General features: G+C 46.8%; 1 protein-coding gene across 1 annotated transcript in view; it reads right to left on the bottom strand.

The window, feature by feature from the left end:
• Positions 1 to 20,459, bottom strand: part of COMMD6 (COMM domain containing 6) — a 351,187-nt gene that overhangs the window by 27,393 nt on the left and 303,335 nt on the right. Inside the window, exon 6 of the mRNA XM_069639380.1 lies at positions 700 to 852. Coding sequence (XP_069495481.1) covers positions 700 to 852 — 153 coding nt within the window. The remainder of the gene's footprint in view (positions 1 to 699; positions 853 to 20,459) is intronic.

The following is a 20,459-nucleotide window of genomic DNA, read 5'->3' as shown; positions in this document are numbered from 1 at the left end:
GATCACTCCAGGAGAGAGGAGTAATGCACAAGTAATGCGGCGGGCCGGCTGAAGAGAACTGCCAATGGTAGTTATAGTACTGCCTGAAACTGATGATGACCTGAGCTATGTTCAGGATCCAGGGGACCTGCAGAAGGAAGCATGAGGGCAGGAAATCCTTTGCTGCAGACTATAGCAGTCAGGTCGTTAAAGTAGTGTTATCAAATAGGCAACCTTCTTGTCAAGCAAAATAAGTTTGCGTCCTAAGGAGGGACTGATGTATTTACGCAAGTGGTTGTGTAGGAAGAGTGGCATGGGTAAGTTCTGGAATTAAATACCTTTATAACTTAATCTTAATATCTAAATATATTTAACCATTTTAATGCTGTCCTCTGACTTAATGTCTTAATGGTATTAGGAATCCCATGAGCCTGAAGGAAAGAGAACGGGACATACAAGTGCCCAAATGCATCAATTTGAAACTAAATCTTTCAATTAAAGCTAAAACGTTTGTTTGTTATAAACATATCCTTAAAACAGAAACAATGCATTCAGATTCTGCCATAATATTGCAACAAATTGGTTGGCATTAAATACACCGATTACATATGTATGTACCAACTTTTGTACTGTACATCGATCTTCTGACTTAAAAATTACAGGAAAATAAAAGAATATCCTTGGCAAATGAAAAGAATACCATGCATTACATGTCCAAACCTGGAATTGTGGAATGGTCATTTCAAAACATTGTGTTGTGACCTGTCCAGAACAATCTGCCACTTTTAACGCAACTGCCACATACGGATAATTAAGAGACCTGCAGGTGTCGGAGCTCACTGCCATTCCCAGTTTCCACTGGAAATCAAGAAGCTGTAGAGGCAATAAGTGGCATTTGGTTACAGAAAGGCACTTAAACACAAGATAAACCGATCAATCATCTTTCAGTGGCATTCTCATTTGTGTACATAGATGTTGAATACAACATGTATCTTCTAGAGGTTACTCAGTTGTTCATAGTTCTAAGCTACATGGTCCTGCAAATTCTGAAAAAGTTGACATGTACATTCTAACAAGTATGAACACACCATTATTTGCAAATGAGTGCAGGGGCATTATGTTTCATAATGTGGCACAACCCAGCAACCATTCGTAGTGGAAACTAAAGAAAAGTAGGTCTACTGACTGTCGAGTTTCTATCTGCTTGCTTGTAGCGCTCATGTGTGCTAATAAAACACACCAAACATACACACATTATAGTTGTAGTAGCAACAATATAGTAAAGGTTACATGACACTTGACATACTTTCAGTAATGTGGACAAGGGTGTTCTCTGCACTGATTTTCTCATAAATCACACTTTCAGCACACACTTTGAAACTGTGGACTAAGCAGCTTTCGCCTGGTCTTCTTCACTGCATCGGTCACCACCCTGAGTTCGGACTCCACAGTCTCTCAGCTTGTGAGACAATAGGCCTTCCCCCTGGAGTTACAGCTCTGTAGCACAAAGAAGGGCCTTGCTGGATCAGCTTCTTTGTCTCTGCCACAAGGGTTACCTTCTGTCGCCTGATCGTGGTGTTCATCACTGCAGGCCGCCTTCACTGAGTCCTGGGTGTCCCACAAGGTGATCAGAATCGTGGTGGTCTCCTCGCAGTGCCAGGAGTCCAGCTGTCCAGGCCCCTGTCTCGCCAGAGCACAGAACCGCCAAATAATGGGACCCAATAGCCATGCATGAAGAGACTTGTGCACCAACGGGCTCCTAGACACAGCTCGACAGAACCAACTCTCAAAGTCAGCACACTCAGCAGATTCAGAAACCCCATGGGTTGTTTCTGAAGTAGTCGGAATGAGTTTACATAACTGTTTCTACTCCCATAGTTGCACTGGGTTTAACAGGCTTAAAGTCTTAACCTTACCTCTCCCTTGCGTAATTGTGATCAGTGGAGTTCCGAATAAGGAGCCCCCGCTAAAGATATAATGTACTGTCAGGTTAGGGAATCATACTCCAGAAACCTGACACCTGTATGTTTGAGACCCAGAGACATATGGGACCCATACAAACATTACTTACTCTCAAGGCCACAGACATCTTCGAATAGCTCAAATTCTGACCCCGACAATGTATGAAAGTGTATGCGAATTGCTGGAATATTGTATTGTACTGTCACTATCCCAAATAGTTTGGGAATGCTGTATTTGTTTGTTGTTGATACAAAATAATAAAGAGAAAAAAAATTAAAATAAAATTAATAGATGGGCGGCAGAATGGGTGACATATCTTGATATTTGAGTTTGTGCCATTGCAGCCAAACTCTTGGAGTGAACCATGCCCTATAGGCACTACCACCTTTTGCCTATAGAAAAATATGAGCCAAGATGCAGTTCTCCCCAAAATAGTATGCCTCTTATCCAAAATATCAGTTTCACTGGGGCAAGTATTCTTTACTAAATTACATTCCCTTCAGATTCATCTAGTAAGTCATCCCCCTTTGCCCAGGTTCGAGTGTGACATGCAGACTATACCCCTCTTCTCAGTGCGGTGTGGCTGCTGCCAACATGGGGCTCTACTTTTTGGCAGCCCAGGCACAGTTTGCTGAAAACTGGGTCGAATCGGAAGACCCCTTTCCTCAAATCTCAAAGGAGCAAATATCTACTCACCTCCACTCTTTTCTTGCTCGCCTGCTCTCAGAATGCTTTCAAAGATGCGAGATTGAGCCAGTTCAGCCAACATTATTTTCTCATGGAATAGAATATTCAATCTCTTGCCATACACACCTGAAATACCTTTGCCATTTTGCCCCCTTCCTGAGACCAGTTTGTGTATAACTCCAACCCATTTTTTGTCCAGATAAAAACATGGCAACGCTACACTGACGATGTCATCATGATTTGGAGAGGAACCATAGCAGGTTGAACAACTTCTGGCAGTGGCTTAATGAATGCCACCCATTCCTTAAATTTACCATGACACATGTGCTGACTTCTTTACCCTTATTAGATCTGGTTGTAATGAAAACTGACCAGCACTCTATCGAAAAGCCACAGACAAAAAATACTCTGTTACACTTTAATAGTTATCATCCTTTAAGTATGAAAACGAACCTGCCGTACAGGCAATTTCTGCGTATCAGAAGAAACTGCACCAAACTGGAGGAATTCAAAAAGCGTTCCGACATTCTGGAAAACAGACTTAAACAACGAGGATATCCCCATGAAGCTGTGAAAATGGCTAAGAAAAGGACCAAGAACACAGCAATAGAGATGCGTTTGACGAAACACAGAGAACAACAGGAACGCATAACCTGGGTAACCGCATACAGTCCTATTAGCAATGCACTTAAGAAGGTAATCTTAAAACATTTGAAAATTGTGCAGACTCCTGATGTTAAACCAATTAAACCGCAATTTGCTTTAAAAATAATTCTGAATCTGGAGCAGATGCTCGTTCATACATACGAGCACCAAAGTCAGGAATTTACAAATTGTACAAACACATGGGCTGTATATGGGATCAAATGTGCATGTAATCTCCTATATATTGGAAAAACGAAAAGAGAGGCACACCAAAGGATCTGTGAGCATCGATCATGCTTAAAAAGTCAGGTCCAAGATAAACCTATGGCCGAGCATTTTGTGGCAAAGAAACACATTTATAAGGATTTTGGCTGGTTTGTGATCCAGACAGTGCCACCGTTACTAAGAGGCAGAGACGTGACATTGCACTAAGAAAATGTGAGCAATGATGGGTCCAACGTCTTAATACGGTTGCAAAAAAAAGGTAAAACACCTACATAGAGTGGAACCTCGTCATATCATGTAGAAAAAGTCACGTCAAGCCATAGAGCATAATTTATTTATTTGTAACTGCATACTTAAATATGCAGCTAAAAACACTGGACATAATACAAGAATGCTGTACCTTGATCGCTATAAAAAGATAGCATCCTTAAAATGTAATATTAAAGCACTTCAACAGTATGGAACCATATAAGCACACATTTTGTAGAGCAGTAATGTGTATGTGCTGTAAGGAAGGCATGGTATCAAACAGTAAAACAGACACAAGTGATCACAGTTCAAGGGTGTTTATTGGGTTTGAAAAACACCTATGTAATCCTTAATCTAAAGATGGGAGCAAGCTATGACCATCAAATAATAATGCAGTCCTAGTCGAGGGTGTCACAATAAAAGGGGCTATACTAATAAACCTTTTGCCAATCCTTCTGATGCAACACGCCAAAACATTAAAGTTCCTTTCTTCTCAGGATTTTCACTTATACAACTTCACAGGTGATTTGCTGTTCACCCTGGGTCTCCCTCCGCTGGGATCAGACCGACTTTAAAGACAAAACCTTCAATTGGTCTCCCACTGCCGGGCTCAGACCAAATGTATTTACTTTTGTCACTTCTCAGCTGGATACCTTACAGAGACCTTTGATTGGGCATCCATGCGGTGCCGGATCACTCTATCAACGGTATTGTCACTTGCTTTAAAGTCCAATCACTCATACTTCACTTGCGTCTCTTATCACACACGTTTTAACACTATTCGCTCCAGCGCTCGCCATGCAATGTTGCTGCTTGCAACCTTGGCTTCAACACAGGGCTGTCTTATCGGTCTCACCAATTTACCGGCTGTGTTGATTTCACTGAAGCTGCTTTGTGCTTGGAGCCAAGGAGGGTACCACGGCGGTTGGTGATTCTACCTGCCTTGATTATTGACGCGGGAGGATCCCGGGTATCTCTGACACACAATGCAGGTTTCTTCAGCCTGGTTTCCTGGTCATACAGTTTCTATTCTCGAGGTCTCTGGAAAGCTGCTGTCTGGAAACTGCTGTTTCCTCATTTGTTTTGCCTCGCTCAGAGTGTGCTCTTGTGCTCCACCTTTTATCTGTGTGGGGAAGTGTAATGGAAGTCAGGTGTGTGTGATGATCAGTAATTGCCTGATCTCACCTGATCATTGTTTTGGGACACGTCAGGTATACTGCTCGGGTTTTAGTCTGTTTTCTTTCATAGCGGGCTGTCCGTGAGAAAGTGTTTGTGTTGTAAACAGGGGCCCGGGGGGTAAAGTTCCTAAATATCCTACCTGGTAGGATGGGGTGAAGGGGATACATCGTCTAACCATCTGGTGTCCCACTCCCAACCCCCTAGGACCACTCACCCAGGTGATCCTCCCGCACTGGTCCACCCCCAGGAACTGGATCCAAAAGCAATGGCTGTGTCCTGGGCACCTGGGTGACAGATACCGGGGACTAGTGGGTGAGACACCTTCTGGTTTCTCACAGTGCCCGAACCTGTGTTCCAGTGATTTAAAACCAAGAATGAGCATTTATCGTGTTTAATGAAGGCTTGATTCTGTATGCACATGTCTAACATCCCGCAAGGTATCAGTAGCAATAACAAGCCATGCATTTCTGGCGTAGTTATATTACACCGTTACTGCATATATATATTACAGGGCCTGCAGTAACGGCTCTGTAGTTATGGTTAAGATGCTCAATCCATAGGAAGAGCACTTTTTGGGCAGCTTATAACTTCACCCCCCTGGATCCTCACGAAACTTTGCAAAATAAGTAAATGGCCCCATCAGATTGATTCTGCAAAGTTTGGTTAGGTTTTATTGAGGGGTGCATTGATGGGGGGGCAAAGTTATAGGGGGTCCCAAAATGTGTGGTTTTCTCATAGACACAATTGAAAAAATTATTGCTCACGCCTACAGCCCAAACCGCTGGATGAATGTTCACCAAATTCGCGGCAGGAGCGGCGGCTTGGTCCCGAAAGCGTGCTTTTGTAAATTTGGTGTAAATCCGTCCAGTCGTCGTTTTTTTAAACGCCCCAAAAGTAGGTCTAAAAAAATTTACAATATCTGGGTTCATCCGCGGACTCACTTCCCTGTCCGGTCCGCAGACGGGCCTCTGATTGGCTCAGGAAGCCACGTTAAGTCTGCGGACATCCAATGTGCCCGCTGATTTGTCGGTAAAAACATGAGGTGTGTCATATTTTCGGAAACGGCCGCCATGTTGGATTCACGGAAAGATGCTGGTGTCCGCAGATAGCGTGGTAAAAACATATTAAAAAGCACAACATTGCACAAATGAAACAATCTCTGGGGAGTTGAGGGGTGATGAGGATGGGATGGGATACGGCTATGAAAAGCCAAAAAACAGGTGTTGTGCTCTGTCCGAAGTCTGCAAACAGCTCGGCTGTTTGGGGTAGCCCTGCGATGTCCACAGACATCTCAAATGTTTAGGGGATCTATACATATTTCTGCATTGCAGGGTTGGTAAAAAGCATTTTTCGGATGGCTTGTAACTTTGGCACCACTCAATGAAAATAAATGAAATTCTGCAACATCATTTTGGACCTGACCCTGAATGGTTCTGTAAAGTCTGGTGTTGTTTCGCCAAAAGGGAGCGAAATTAGAGTGGGGGTCCCACAATATTTGAAAAGCTTAGAAATTTGGTGCAGTTTGACGAATCTGCACAAACGTTGGCAAAAAGATTTTAGACCCGTATTTTAATGTTTTGTAAAATTCGGTGGGATTTTGTCAAGAGGGGCCAAAATTAGAGGGCGGGTGGGGGGTTTGAACATTTTCAGATGGCTTATAACCTTGTTGTCGTTTGACGAATCTGCACAAAGGTTTTCAGAAATATTGTAGACCCGACCTTGAATGTTTGTGGAAAGTGTAAATGGATTTTGTTCAGTGGGGACTAACTTAAATGACTATTTTATGTATGGACATTTTGACACTTATGAAAAAATAAAACATGGATGGATTTGCAGCAAACGCGTGCCAGGAGTATTGGCAAGGAACTGAAAGCACATTTTTGAAAAGTGCCATAATGTAGGTACAAAAATTGTGATATACCTTTGGTGACAGATGTATAGCCTGTGGACATGGGAAACGGCCAGATAGTTTAAGTTATGGGCAAAGGCAATGAGATGGATAATCTGGCTACTTGCCATGTGGGACTGGTAACAGGGTTAAAGTGGGCATGGGCACCATGGACCGGCTATGTGTTAAAGTTCTTTGAAATAGGGATAGGTGCAATGTGATAACAAAATCTGCTTTCGGATACAGCCTGAACTGCTGGCTACGATAGCAGCAAACATTTGCAAAGAGCATCAGCAAGGACCTCAAAGCATGGTTTTGCAAATCTGTCCTGTATTTTATTTTTTCAAAGTGTTAAAATAGAAGTACAGAAAATAGTGATGTAACTTTGGTGCTTGCTATATGGGCCGAGCAAGGACAAATGTGTACTCTGATTTGCTTGCTGGGGCATGTGGCATGGCCGAAGCCCCAGGTTTGAATGGCAAAGAATATTCTTTTTGCGGATACTGCTTGAAATGTTGGAGTGGAGTTGCGCGAGGAGTATCGGCAAGGACCCGAAAGCATGCTTTTGCAGATTTGTCTTGAGCTTTATTTTTCCAGTGTCTAAATGTAAGTATAAAAAAAGTGATATAACTTTAGTGCATTGACAGTGGGCTTGGCTCTCGGCAAGGACAAATGCCTACTTTGATTTACGTATTGGGGCATGAGGACAAGATGTCTGGAAAATATACTTGGAGTTATTTTGTGGATGAAACAGGGCTTGGAAAGGATGTGGGAGTGGACAAAAGTTGCTATAGAGCTTGTTCTATAGGTGAAAGAGAGCTGTGTAGGTGATGGTGTGTACTGTGAATTTTTGTGTTATTGGTATTAGGGGCGGGTGAGGGGTCTGGGTGAGTTTTGTTATTCGAAGGTATATTGTACATACTTGTTATATGGTTTAATTGTATTGTGGTGGTTGGGTTGGCCGTGCCCCCAAGAATCTGGCCACTGGCCACATTAACTATAGTAATATGTGTATAGTTATTATAGGTAGTATAAGGGGAGTATACTGTATTTGTAATTTGGTGTAATTATTTAATTGAAGTGTATATGGTATTGTAGTACAATTGAGGATAGTGCTTATTGATCTGTCCTCTGCCTTTGACACGGTGAACCATTCTATGTTTATTGAACGCCTCCATGATACCTTTGGGATCACAGACCAGCCACTGGACTGGCTGACCTCTTTCCTGTCTAGCTGCCCTTTCCAGCTGTAACTGGGCCATTTGTCGTACACCACCTCACTTTCTACCTGCAGCGCCTCACAGGTTTCTATGCTATCGGTGTGGCTCTTTAATGCATATGCCGTCCTTCTGGCTCACCTCATCTGCTCCTTCCCTCCTAATTTGTAGTTTTATGGTGATGATATACAACTTTGCTTGGAACTTTCCTCCAATACTTTCTTATGTGCCTCTCTGATCCCCGATTGTCTACCCCCATCTAGGCATGGTGTGTGGCTGACGATCTGTGTGTGAATGCCAGTAAGATGGCGGTTTCCTTCCTACTTTCTGGTCGCTGTCCTTGGGCTCTATACCCTCACCATTCTGTGAGGTCAAAAACCTTGGGGTTATCTAACTGCTCTCTTTCCTTGACTCCACACATGTTGGACCTTTTGAAGGTCCATTTTGAGCTTCACCTCTAGAGGAATTCTATGTTTCTTTACATTCTGTTACAAGGTGAATGTTTCGAGAGCCTTGGTCTTCTGTAGGCTGCAATACTCTAACAGCCTCTTCGTCAACCTTCCCCTTTCTTCTGTACGGACCGTTTAGCTTATCTAAAATACGGCTGCAAGAGTTATGCATGGTCTGAAGGCTAGGGATCATATCCCAGCAGCCCTACAATTTCTACACTGGCTTCTGGTGGCTGTAAGGATAAAATCGATGGCCCTCTGCATCATCCACAAGGTTTTCTGGGGTCTGGGGCCACGCTATTTCCAACTTTTTGTCCCTAAATACTCTCCTGCTAGAGCCTTCTAATTGATTAAGTTTAACTGTCTGTTTGTGAAACGCTTCTCCAGACAGAGAGGGGAGGTAGATCTCTTTGTTCAGCTGGTGCCTTTCTTTGGAACAGTGTTTGTGACTGTTGTAGACTTTGAGCATGACTTTCTTAAGTTCTGGAAACTTTTCAAAACTCTGCTTCTGTCTTCGTCTTTCTTTTTCTCGTTTCTCTGCTAACTTATCCCACTGCCACCAACACTGGTGGCACGGTGCCTCATTAACTTTATAGGTTAAAGGAACTATACCTTATTGAGACCAGTACCTACCCCTCTTCAGCCCCCCCGTTCAGCACTACCCTTGTGGGTGTACTGTCTGGAGGCTGTGTACCCCACCCTTGGGACTCTTCTGGCCAAGCAGTTGGGTAGTGGCCTCTCACATTAGCACCCATTGGCTCTTCCTTCCTGGCCTCCCATGAGTGCTTGCTCATCCCTACTCCTCCTTTCATTAATACACTTCTCTTACTACACAATCCAGGGAATAATGCTTAGTAAACGTGTGTATCGAAGACCACGTTGCAGCATTACATATGTTGGTAATCGGGACACCCCTTTGCAGGGCTGTCGACGTAGCCATGCCTCTGGTGGAATGAAAATGCAAGCCCTCCGGAGGGACCTTGCCCGCCAAAGAACAAGTTACTTTCTTACCTGGTAACGTTCTTTCGATGGGATGGTCCGACGACGTATTCCATATCTATGACATGTAATCACCACAGCTGTGCTGCTTCGGAACCTTTTTTCGGCGTCTGGGTCCTGCGTCGATGACGATGCGCCGTCATCGAGGACCTCCTCCGACTTCATCCGATGTGATAAGTAGGACGCACGACGCCCGTAGCCTCAGTTGTAGTTTTTTCCCCCAGAACGTGACACATTAGTCAACTGCCAGTCAGACACAAAGCCTTGCGGAACGTAAGCTGCAATCGCACAAGAAATTCTGCAGCGGGGAAGGCAGGGCGTGAGAGATATGGAATACGTCGTCGGACCATCCCATCGAAAGAACGTTACCAGGTAAGAAAGTGACTTGTTCTTCGAGGGGATTGGGTCCTCCGACGTATTCCATATCTATGACAGACTCCCAAAGCAGTACCAGAGCAAGGAGGAGGGAAAGAATTTAGAATCAAAATTTAGACTAGCCAATCAAATAGCAGAGCAAAGGACCGCCTTGCCAAAGGCCAGATCCTGTCCTCGGATGGAATCGAGGGAATAATGACGTACAAATGTATGTACTGAAGCCCAGGTGGCTGCATCACAGATGTTGCGAATAGGAACACCCCTCTGCAGGGCAGTAGATGCAGCCATACCCCTGGTAGAATGGGCCCACAAGCCAGCCGGTGGGTCCTTACCCGCCAAGCTGTAACACTCCGAGATGGCCAAAATAATCCAGCGAGACAAAGTCTATTTCGTCACAGCTTGCCCAAAACGCTTTCCAGTGTAACCAATAAAGAGTTGATCGTCCACTCTGACCCGGGACATGCGTGAAACATAAAAGCTTAAAGCTCTCCTAGGATCAAGCCTATGGAGCCTCTCCTCTTCCTTACCAGGATGCGGAGGAGGATAGAATGCCGGAAGAACAACCTTCTGGGCAAAATGAAATTCCGTCACTACCTTCGGAAGAAAAGAAGGACGAACTCTAAGGACAACCCTGTCCTTGTGAAATACAGTGAAGGGTGGCTTAACTGAAAGTGCCTGTAACTCACTCACTCTGCGAGCGGAAGTAACCGCAACTAAAAACACAGTTTTCGGAGATAACAGCCTCAAAGGGCAAGAATGTAAAGGCTCAAACGGAGCACCCATAAGAAACTTAAGAACAAGGTTTAAATCCCAACCGGGCACCAGGAAAGGTGACGGAGGGAACACATTAGTGAGCCCTTTCAGAAACTGCGAAATTAAAGGGATTTTAAAGTAAGAACACTCTTCAGACGAGCGCTTAAAGATGGACAGCGCCGCCAGGTAACCTTTAATGGTACCCACTTGCAAGCCCCTGTGGGCCAAAGAAAGTAAAAAGGACAGAACCCTGGGTTTGTCACATGCAAAAGGATCCACATTCTGAACTCTGCACCAGTCGCAGAATTTACGCCAACGGCAACGGTACAGAGACTTTGTTGCTGGCCTTCGGGCCGAAAGCAACACCTCCATCACGTCTTCAGGGAGGTCCCAATCCTTATACCTCAACCTTTCAGAAGCCAAGCGTGAAGGTTGAGGGATCTGACCTCTGGATGGAGAACCTGACCCCCCCCTCCCGTGAGAGCAGATCGTCTCGGTAGGGAAGACGACGTGGAGGGCAGATGGATAAGTGGAGAAGGTCCGGGTACCACGTCCTCCGAGCCCACGCCGGAGCAATGAGGATCAACCGGGAACCGAACTTCCGTAACCTCCGCAGCACTTGCGGGATGACGGGGACTGGAGGAAACGCGTACAGCAGCAGGAATGACCACTCCACCACAAACGCGTCTCCTAAGGCTCCTTTTGGAGGAAATTCCCGCAAGCAAAACCCGGTTGACACTGGAGGCGAAGAGATCCACTTTAGGGGTCCCCCAAATGGCGAAGATCTCCAGGAGAATCTCCTGAGCCAACTCCCACTCGTGAGAGATCGCTCTCTGCCTGCTCAGAGCGTCCGCCGTCACGTTTTCGTCTCCGGCCAGATGAACTGCCGAGATCGAAACTTCCTGCTGGATGGCCCAGAACTCGAGCTGCATCGCCTTTCTGCACAGAGGAAGTGACCCTGCCCCCCCCTTTTTGTTGAGGTAGTGCATGGCCACTGTGTTGTCCGTCAGGATCAGGACACTCTTTCCTCGCACAGTCGGCAGAAAAGCCTTCAGGGCTAGCCTGACGGCCCTCAGCTCCAACAGATTGATATGGAGTCTGGACTCCGACGGAGACCAACGACCGCTGACTGTCAGCCCATTGGCATGAGCTCCCCATCCCGTGAGGGATGCATCCGTCACGATCGTCACCTCTGGCCAGGGAAGCCAAAATGGAGCCCCCTTCATCAAGTTGCCTTCGACGGCCCACCACAGGAGGTCCCGGGCGACCGAGGGCGGCACCTGAACCGGGTCGGACATCCTGCCGGAGGACTGCGACCATTGCGTCTTGAGTGCCCACTGCAAAGATCTCATCCGCAGGCGAGCCTCTGGCACCAGAAGAATGCAGGATGCCATGAGGCCGAGCAACCTCAAGAACTCGAACCCTGGGAGCATCTGGGCATGCTGAAACTTGTGCACCATCTGCTGAATGTGAAGAGCCCTCACCTGGGGAGGAAAACACTGCCCCAGGGACGTGTCGAGCACTGCTCCGATGTACTGGAGCCGCTGTGTTGGCGTCAAATGGGACTTCTTTAAATTGAGGGAGAAGCCCAGCCTGTGAAGGGAGTGGCAGGTGACGGACAGATGATCCAGGACTTGCTCGGGAGAGCTCCCCCTGATCAACCAATCGTCCAGGTAGGGGTAGACGTGAATCCCCCCTTGCCTGAGATGCGCTGCCACCACCACCATGAGCTTGGTGAAAACCCTCGGGCGGAGATCAATCCGAACGGCAGGACCCGAAACTGAAAGTGCGAGTCACCAACCGCGAACCTCAGGTACTTCTTGTGCTTGGGATGGATCGGCACATGGAAGTAAGCATCCTTGAGGTCGAGTGACACCAACCAGTCCTGAAGCTGAAGGGGCTGGAGGACTTGAGAGAGAGTAAACATCTTGAACTTGTCCTTCCTGAGGAGTTTGTTCAAACCGCGCAAGTCCATGATGGGTCTCAATCCCCCGTCTTTCTTCGAAATCAAAAAATAAGGGGAATACCATCCTTTGTTCCTCTCCGCTACAGGCACCAGTTCTATGGCGCCTTTCTCCAGCAGGGCTTGAATTTCCTGCGCAAGGAGCGGATCCGGACTCTGCAAAGAGAGGTTCCCCGGTGGATTGTCGTGAAGCCTGTGCCGAAAGGGAAGAAAGTAGCCGTGGGTTATGATCTCCAGAACCCACACATCTGAAGTAATGGCAAGCCACTCTACAAGTTGGTGCGCCAGCCTTCCCCCAACCGGCGAACCATGGGGCATGGCCTCATGACTGAGTGGTAGCGGCTGCGGCGTTACCTGAGGGCAAAGAGGCAACTGCCCGAGCGGCCTTGGTACCACGGGTACCTGTCGTCCACCTCTGGTACCCCTGCGTTGGCCTCTTTGACTGCCAGCTCCTCTCGCTTTACTGAAGGACGAGTAATAGCGAAAGGAACCACCCCTCCATTGCTGTCCCCTAGGACGAAAAGGCAGAGGTTGGCGACTGCAGCGTCCAGCGACTTCGCTGCAGCTTTTGAGGTCTGCAACCTCTCAAGGCTCTCGTCAGCCTTGCTGCCAAAAAGGTGTTCACCGTCAAAGGGCATGTTGAGGAGCCGGGCCTGCACATCAGGAGCAAACCCCGACTTCTGCAACCACGCAAACCTGCGTATCATGGTGCTCGCCGTCAGCTAAGTCCAAACCCGACTGAACGGACTCACACATGGCATCCTTACCATCCTGGACCATAGCAAGGAAACCATCCCGTTCGTCCCCTTCGGGAATATGTTCAGCCGCTAACGCAACACAGTTCCACAGAGTGTGTGTGAAACGAGACAAGGCACAAATGGAGTTGGCCGCCTGAAGCGCCATACCACCAGAAGAAAAAACTTTCTTCGCTCAGCCATCAAAACGTTTGTCGTCCCTATCAGGAGGGATGGTAGGGTACGACGCCTGCTTTGCCGGGGCCATGGCCGCCTGCACCACCAAACTCTCCGGAGTGGGGTGCCTGGTCAAGTAGCAGGGGTCGCTACTGGCTGGACGGTATTTCTGCGACAAGGACCTGCCCACCGCCGGGAGACTCTCCGGAGCAGTCCAAGCCGCCGCCACCCTTCTCTGTAAAGCCATATTGAACGGCAGTACCGGGTCAGTTGGGGGACCAACATCAAGGATGTCCGTGAGATCATCCTGTACAAACTCCCCTGGGGGAGCAGACCATCCCAAGTACTCAGAAACCCTGGCCATAAGGCGTCGGTACGAGGAATCGGCATGAGAGCCAGGCTCAGGCCTACAAAACTCCACCTCCGGAGAGGTGTCCAGTCCACTGGCATCATGCAGTGACTGTCTCAAATCGTCAAACTGACTATGGCCCGAGACAATTTCATCTGGAACCTGACTAGGAACCAGGCCATCAGAATCCTCATCCGCCTCCGAAATATATTCCAGGTGGCGAAAAGAAGGCACCCGAGAGTGCTTGCTCTTAACCAGAGCCTTCCTAGGGGGTTCCCAAGAGCCATGGGGTACCTCCGACACGAAAGGCGTCGATTGGCGTCGATCGAATCGGTGCCGGCGTCGAGAGAACAGGCATCGGCGCCGAGAGGATCGGCGTCGACGTCAGATGCAGCGCCTCCAGCATCGGTAGCGTCGACACAGCCCTCGAAGCCGGAGCCCCGAGCGTGTCTGACGACCTGAGCGTTGACAGCTTCGACGACTTCCTCGGAGCCGGAGCCTCGAGAAAGCCTGTCGACGCCCTCGACGCCTCAGACGTCGATGTCTTCCTCGAAGACCTCACAGGTGCGCACGGTCTCGAACGCATCGAGGACCGGGACCTGGAACGGGTACGTCGAGAACGAGTCTCCTTGTCCGAACGGGACCTCTCCCGTGACTCGTGCCGACCACTCTTGCGAGCGGTGTCTCTCGACCTGTCACGACCGACCCCACTCGGGGGCGCGGACGGCTTAGTACCCTGTGACTCAAGAATCGCCAGCATTTTCTTCCCGAAGGAAGCCCATTCCTCCGGCGTCGCAAGGCTGGAGGGGTAAGCCACGTGCCGGGCAGAGTCTTCCGAAGAGGACCTGCAAGACGACCGGTGTCGGCGCTTCCGAGAATGCCTCGAAGAGGCTGAGGAGTGGCGAGACCGACTCCTAGAAGGAGTCCCACGAGACTTCCGACAATGAACCGGAGAGTCACCACTCGAATCATCCGTCAAAAGCCCCGCAGACTTAGACTTCCGGGGCTTGGACACCCGACCTACCGACAACAACTTCTTACGTTCGCGTAAGGCTTTGGACGTGAGCGACTGGCAGTCGATACAGTCATCCGTGTCGTGGGCCTCCCCGAGGCACCAGAGGTAGGCGTCATGCGAGTCCGTCACCGACATCTTGGACCCACACTCCCCGCACTTCTTGAAGCCCGGACGGGGGGGTCGAAGACGAAGTAGAAGACATCTTCACACGAAGGATTTCACAAAACGAACAGGTTCGAAGAACCGAAAAGAACAGAACTCCAAAGAGTCGAGGCGTTAACCGAGATTCACGAAGCAACACGTTCGCGGAAAAAACGGAACTGAGGCTACGGGCGTCGTGCGTCCTACTTATCACATCGGATGACGTCGGAGGAGGTCCTCGACGACGGCGCATCGACGTCATCGACGCAGGAGCCGAAAAAAAGTTTCCGAAGCAGCACAGCTGTGGTGATTACATGTCATAGATATGAAATACGTCGTAGGACCCAATCCCCTCGAAGTATAGAATTCAGAAATAGTGAGGATGATCCACCTAGACAAGGTCTGTTTAGACAAAGCCTGGCCCAACTTGTGCCTGGTATATCCCACAAAGAGCTTGTCATCCACTCTCACCATGGACATTCTGGAAATATAAAAGCTCTCCTACGTTCCAACCTATGAAGCCTTTCCTCTTCCTTATTAGGATGTGGAGGAGGATAGAAGGCAGGTAGCACAATTTTTTGACTTAAATGAAAGTCCGAAACTAGGGTCTGACTCTCAACACAACCCATTCCTTATGGAATACAGTAAAGGGTGGCTTGGAAGAAAGTGCCTGCAACTCCCTCAGTCTACGTGCAGATGTAAGAGCAACCAATAGAATAGTCTTAAAGGTTAACAACCTCAATGGACATGAGTGCAATGGTTCAAATGGAGTACCCATCAGAAACCTTAAGACCAAGTTAAGGTCCCAAACAGGAACCTGAAATGGTGAAGGTGGGAACACATTTGTGGGCTCTATTAGAAATTGAGTAACCAAAGGAATCTTAAAATGAGAGCATTCCTTGGATGAGCGCTTAAAGATTGAGAGCGCTGCTAGGTAACCTTTAATGGTTCCCACCTGAAGCCCCTTGTGGGCTAAAGAAAGCAAAAAGGATAGCATATTCTTTTCTCTGCACCAGTCGCAGAACTTATTCCAATGCCTAACCGAAAGCAACACCTCCATTACGTCATCCGGGAGGTCCCAATCCTTGTATCTCAACCTTCCAGAAACCATGCGTGAAGGTTGAGAGTCTTGACCTCTGGATGGAGAACCCCATCCTCCTCTCGCGAGAGAAGATCATCTCTTTGGGGAAGACGCATTGGAGGACAGATGTGAGTGGCGAGAACCACTATGGGACCTTGAACGCTTGGCCTTCCTCCTCTGAGGAGAGTCACCTCTCGACTCATCGGTCGAAGGCCCAGCAGGTCAGGACTTCTGGGACTTGGACACCTTGCCTACCTTGAGCTTCCCCTGTTGTTCACGCAAGACCTTTCCAGTCATCGACTGGCACTGGAGCACGCATCCGTGTCATGGCCCCCACCGAGGCACCACAGCCAGACACGATGCAGATCCGTGATGGACATCTTGTAGCCGCAGTCCCGGCATTTCTTGAACGAGGCGTCGTCAGAGTGGAAGAAACCAGAACTGAGGCAACGGGCGCTGTGCGTGCTACTTATAACATCCAATGACGTCACCCTCGACGGAGGCCTTCAAGGGACATCACCCAACGGCATCAACTCAGAGTGCCCTCTTGTTAAGGATTTCAATCAGGCAACACACACCTTGGTCTCGGCCTAGTATGCAGCGCACAACCGAAATGCTTATCTTGTTATATTTATTCAATATTTAGATGGTACACCACTCATATCACCCCCCCTTTTCAAATACCCGGGTCACAATGGACCATGAACCAGGGTGGTTAGTAAAATACAATATTTATTTTCAAATTCAAAAGAAATCGTACACTTTTTAATATGGGGCAGCAATCACCAATGGGGTGATAATTACAATGAGAATTTGAGCAATGCACTGGGTTTAACTTTCATGGGGAACATATACACAGCACAGCAGAATAGGAGCACTTTTTGATTTAGGAAAGATAGCACCCAAGTTAGAATTTCCCCCTGCAATGTTCCCTCAACCCACAAACAAACAAAGCTGAGTGGATAACCAGAAGCAGAAGGTAACCAGGAATGAGAAACAGGAAACGGAATCCAAATTTGAACTTCCCTCCCCAAATAAGAAAGAAAAACAGATTTTAAACCCCTTTCAATGTTATAAAATGACAATCGGAAATGGACAAATAAATAATGAATGTGTGTTAAAAACCTTGAAGCAAATGTAATTCCTCACTAAAGCAACAATGCAAAGACACTAATAATCACAAAGAATGGATTACCAAAAGCATACAGTTCGAAAATGAGTGGCAAGTTTAAAACATGTTGCAGCAAAATGACATGTGTGAAAGTTGCATTTTTTCCATTCCAGTCTAAAATTAACCAAACAATTTTTAATAAAAACGGGTGAAATATACTGATTTGGAGTGCGGGGAATAGCTATGTATCACAGGTACAATATGGAAGTGAAATTAAGTCTCTAGCTGGTAAATTGAGAGCGATATGGAAGGTAGAGTGAGGTTTGTTTTTAGGAAAATAGAGCAGTGAAAAGAGGAATCGCCTTTAAAATTGAAAGGCAAATCTCACTTAAACTAGATTTAATGGCTAAGAAAACAGGAACGCCACCTGTGAATATCAAAAGTTATGCTGCAGTTGTAACCTTTCACGCAGTGTACCCCTTTTCTTAAAGGAAAATTAATTAATTTAAACACAATATCGCTGATGACTTAGGATCTATGCAAGACAGAAATGAAGAGAGATGGTGCTAACACTAAAAATCAAGGGCAAAGTTGCAAGAATGATTCTGACAGTTTTAACAAGTTATCAGGATAAGGATAGGATGATTTAGAGAGTGGGATAAGGATAAATACAAGACAAGTAGACTATGGATTTCTATGAGGTAGGAATGATACTTACAGTCCACTTTTACTTTGGGATTTTGGACCGTCAAGGGTTCTAGTCACTACACGGCAGTGCGCCTGGCAAACATCTGGGCAGTTCTGGTCACCTGATGGCAGTTCTGGACTGCCAATTCTGGTCACTGGATACTAAAGGTCAGCTGAATGGCAGGGTAGCAGGATGCGCAGTTAGTGGTATCAGGATGCTTCCCAAAAACACCACAACTTTCCCCTTTTTAATGGAGATTAATGGGTTTTCAGAATTGAGGCCTTGCTGGAGCAGGATCAGCAATGCTTGGGTTTTGCAGTGGGCCCTGGAGTAGGGTCAGCAATGTTTTGGCCTTGTAGTTGGGATCTGGAATCTGGATGGATGGATCAGGAACAGGACGCCGGAAATCACGAAGAGTCTGTGTGTGTGTGTCTTGTCAGGGACTCTTAGTTATAATGCATAGTGACATCATCAAAGTATATGACTGGGGCAGGCTTAACTAAACACGCCTCTAAAAACGGGATTGGACAAGGGTGATAGTCTCCACTTCGCTCTCAGCTGGTTGGATTTCAGGAAAATGTCAGATTTATGATGCGAGTTTTACAATGTCCAAAAACCTTCCACAGTTACTTTAACTAAAATCTGATTTTGCCACAAACAAACATTTATACAAGTGCAATCTCTTAGCAAATTATATACACAGGTTACATATTTTGTGCAGCACATAGCAGTCCAATCCTCCAGTCCGTGAGACCTTGTTTTGCCCTTCTACCAGTTTTTCGCGCTTTTCGATGGGATTTATATTACTCAAAATTCTATAACTTTATACATGGGTGTGGATTACCATAAGGGATGTATGTACAAAAATGTGCATTTGCAACATGGATGCTTTTCTTGTATTCCACCATACTTTGCCATTTCTGTCCCCAAGGTGTCAATGAATTCTACCAAGTCTTAAAGCCCAAAAAAATCACTTTTACACTGTGAAAATTCTACATTTTAACAAAATCTTGCTGCAGAGATAAAAGTCTTTAAAGTTTATTTATGAAATAGTTGGAAGGAAGTTTGAAGTGTGAAGGGGCAATAAAACCTGCAATCAGGCTGAGAAACCCCACCTTGCTTTGAAGGAAATTAGCAGTTGAAGGAAGGGAAACAAATGGCAGTCCTTTGTCACTGGATCATTTCTTTCCCGTCCTTCAACTGCTACCAACTGTCATTTCCTTCAAAGCAAGGTGGGGTTTCTCAGCATGATTTCAGGTTTTATTGCCCCTTCACACTTCATACTTCCTTGCACTGGGAGTTCCATTATCAGTGGGCTAGCCTAGCCTAGATTCTTTCCAACCTAGCAATTATCATTTAGGTGTTACTATCTGCTGAGAGTTTATGGTGTGGCTCCCTTCTTCAGAGGAAAGTGTCAGGCACTGCCATCTGAAAGAACTTGTTTTTGAGAACTTGCAAATTCAGCCCATGTGTTTTAAAATCTTTATTTTCTTATTTTGGGTCCTGAATTATACAAGCCTGTGGAATAAAATAGCCCATGTGTGTATTATCACCAAAAACACAACCCCTTTACATTGCTAGGTAATGCAATCTTTCATTCAACAATTTACTTTTTAAACGGGCCATTTATTTTCTTTCAGTTTGCAAAGGCCGATTTTTACATGTGTGGTGAAAAGCTAGCATTTCTTTAATTTCGGTTTGGCAGCTCCATCCGATTCCCACAATGTCTTTGCAGCTACAGTCATTTTCTTGAAAGCAGGAGTTTTGTCTGAAGCACAGATATATTGAAACTGACCTGGCTCAGAGAGTTAGACTCTCTTTGAACTACTGAGCTTTGAATACTTATGGAAAGAAATAAACGCATGTTCCCGCACAAGTAAAAGCAAAGTTCCTTGTTGATTTCTCTCAGAGTTGGTTTGACAGGGCCTGTCATTCAGGAATTATCCCTGGTTTTGGTGAAGCACAATGAAATATCCTGGGCAAGGCAGGGCCTTTTTAATCACAGTAGTTTAAGACTGAACAGATGAAATTCGCATCAAAGCAGCATTTTTAGAGGGTGAAACAGTTTCATTTTGAAGGGTGTAGGGGAGGACTGGTCCAAAAGACCCTCCTCACCCGCGTCTCTTCCCCAGGTGAGGGCCCTGGCTCACTGGGCGTCCCCTCATACCACCCGGGCCCAGGTGGTGGAGGGTCCACCTGCTGACGACATGGCTCCCACGTATCGATTACCCACATATGTATTGAAATTAGTTAGGCCTAGAAACCAATTTCGCCCACCAAGGATGAGGAGAGCTCAGCGCACTGTAGCGCGGCCCCCGCCCTCGGAGGATTTCAACTATCCCTGTTGCCGTAGCTCCCTGGCAGATCCGCTGCAAGCATGTTCCCACGAGAAGGGCGGACATGAGCTAACACAATATACTGACATTGTAACATTTCACCGTCCGCAGGACATCACTGCTCCCAGGATGACCCGGTTGGCAGGGCTTGGGTGAAGGGAAGGTCTGCAGAACGGGTCTCGAATGGAAGAGGAAAAATACCCAAATATATATGTAAAAGAAACTACTTGTTGTATTCTCCCCATACACACCATGCA

The sequence above is a fragment of the Ambystoma mexicanum genome, chromosome 7q, assembly GCF_040938575.1.
Source record: "Ambystoma mexicanum isolate Mex_15411 chromosome 7q, UKY_AmexF1_1, whole genome shotgun sequence".
Lineage (NCBI taxonomy): Eukaryota > Metazoa > Chordata > Amphibia > Caudata > Ambystomatidae > Ambystoma > Ambystoma mexicanum.
Note: the sequence above shows the minus strand (reverse complement) of the source record. Positions and strands in the feature narration are given on the sequence as shown.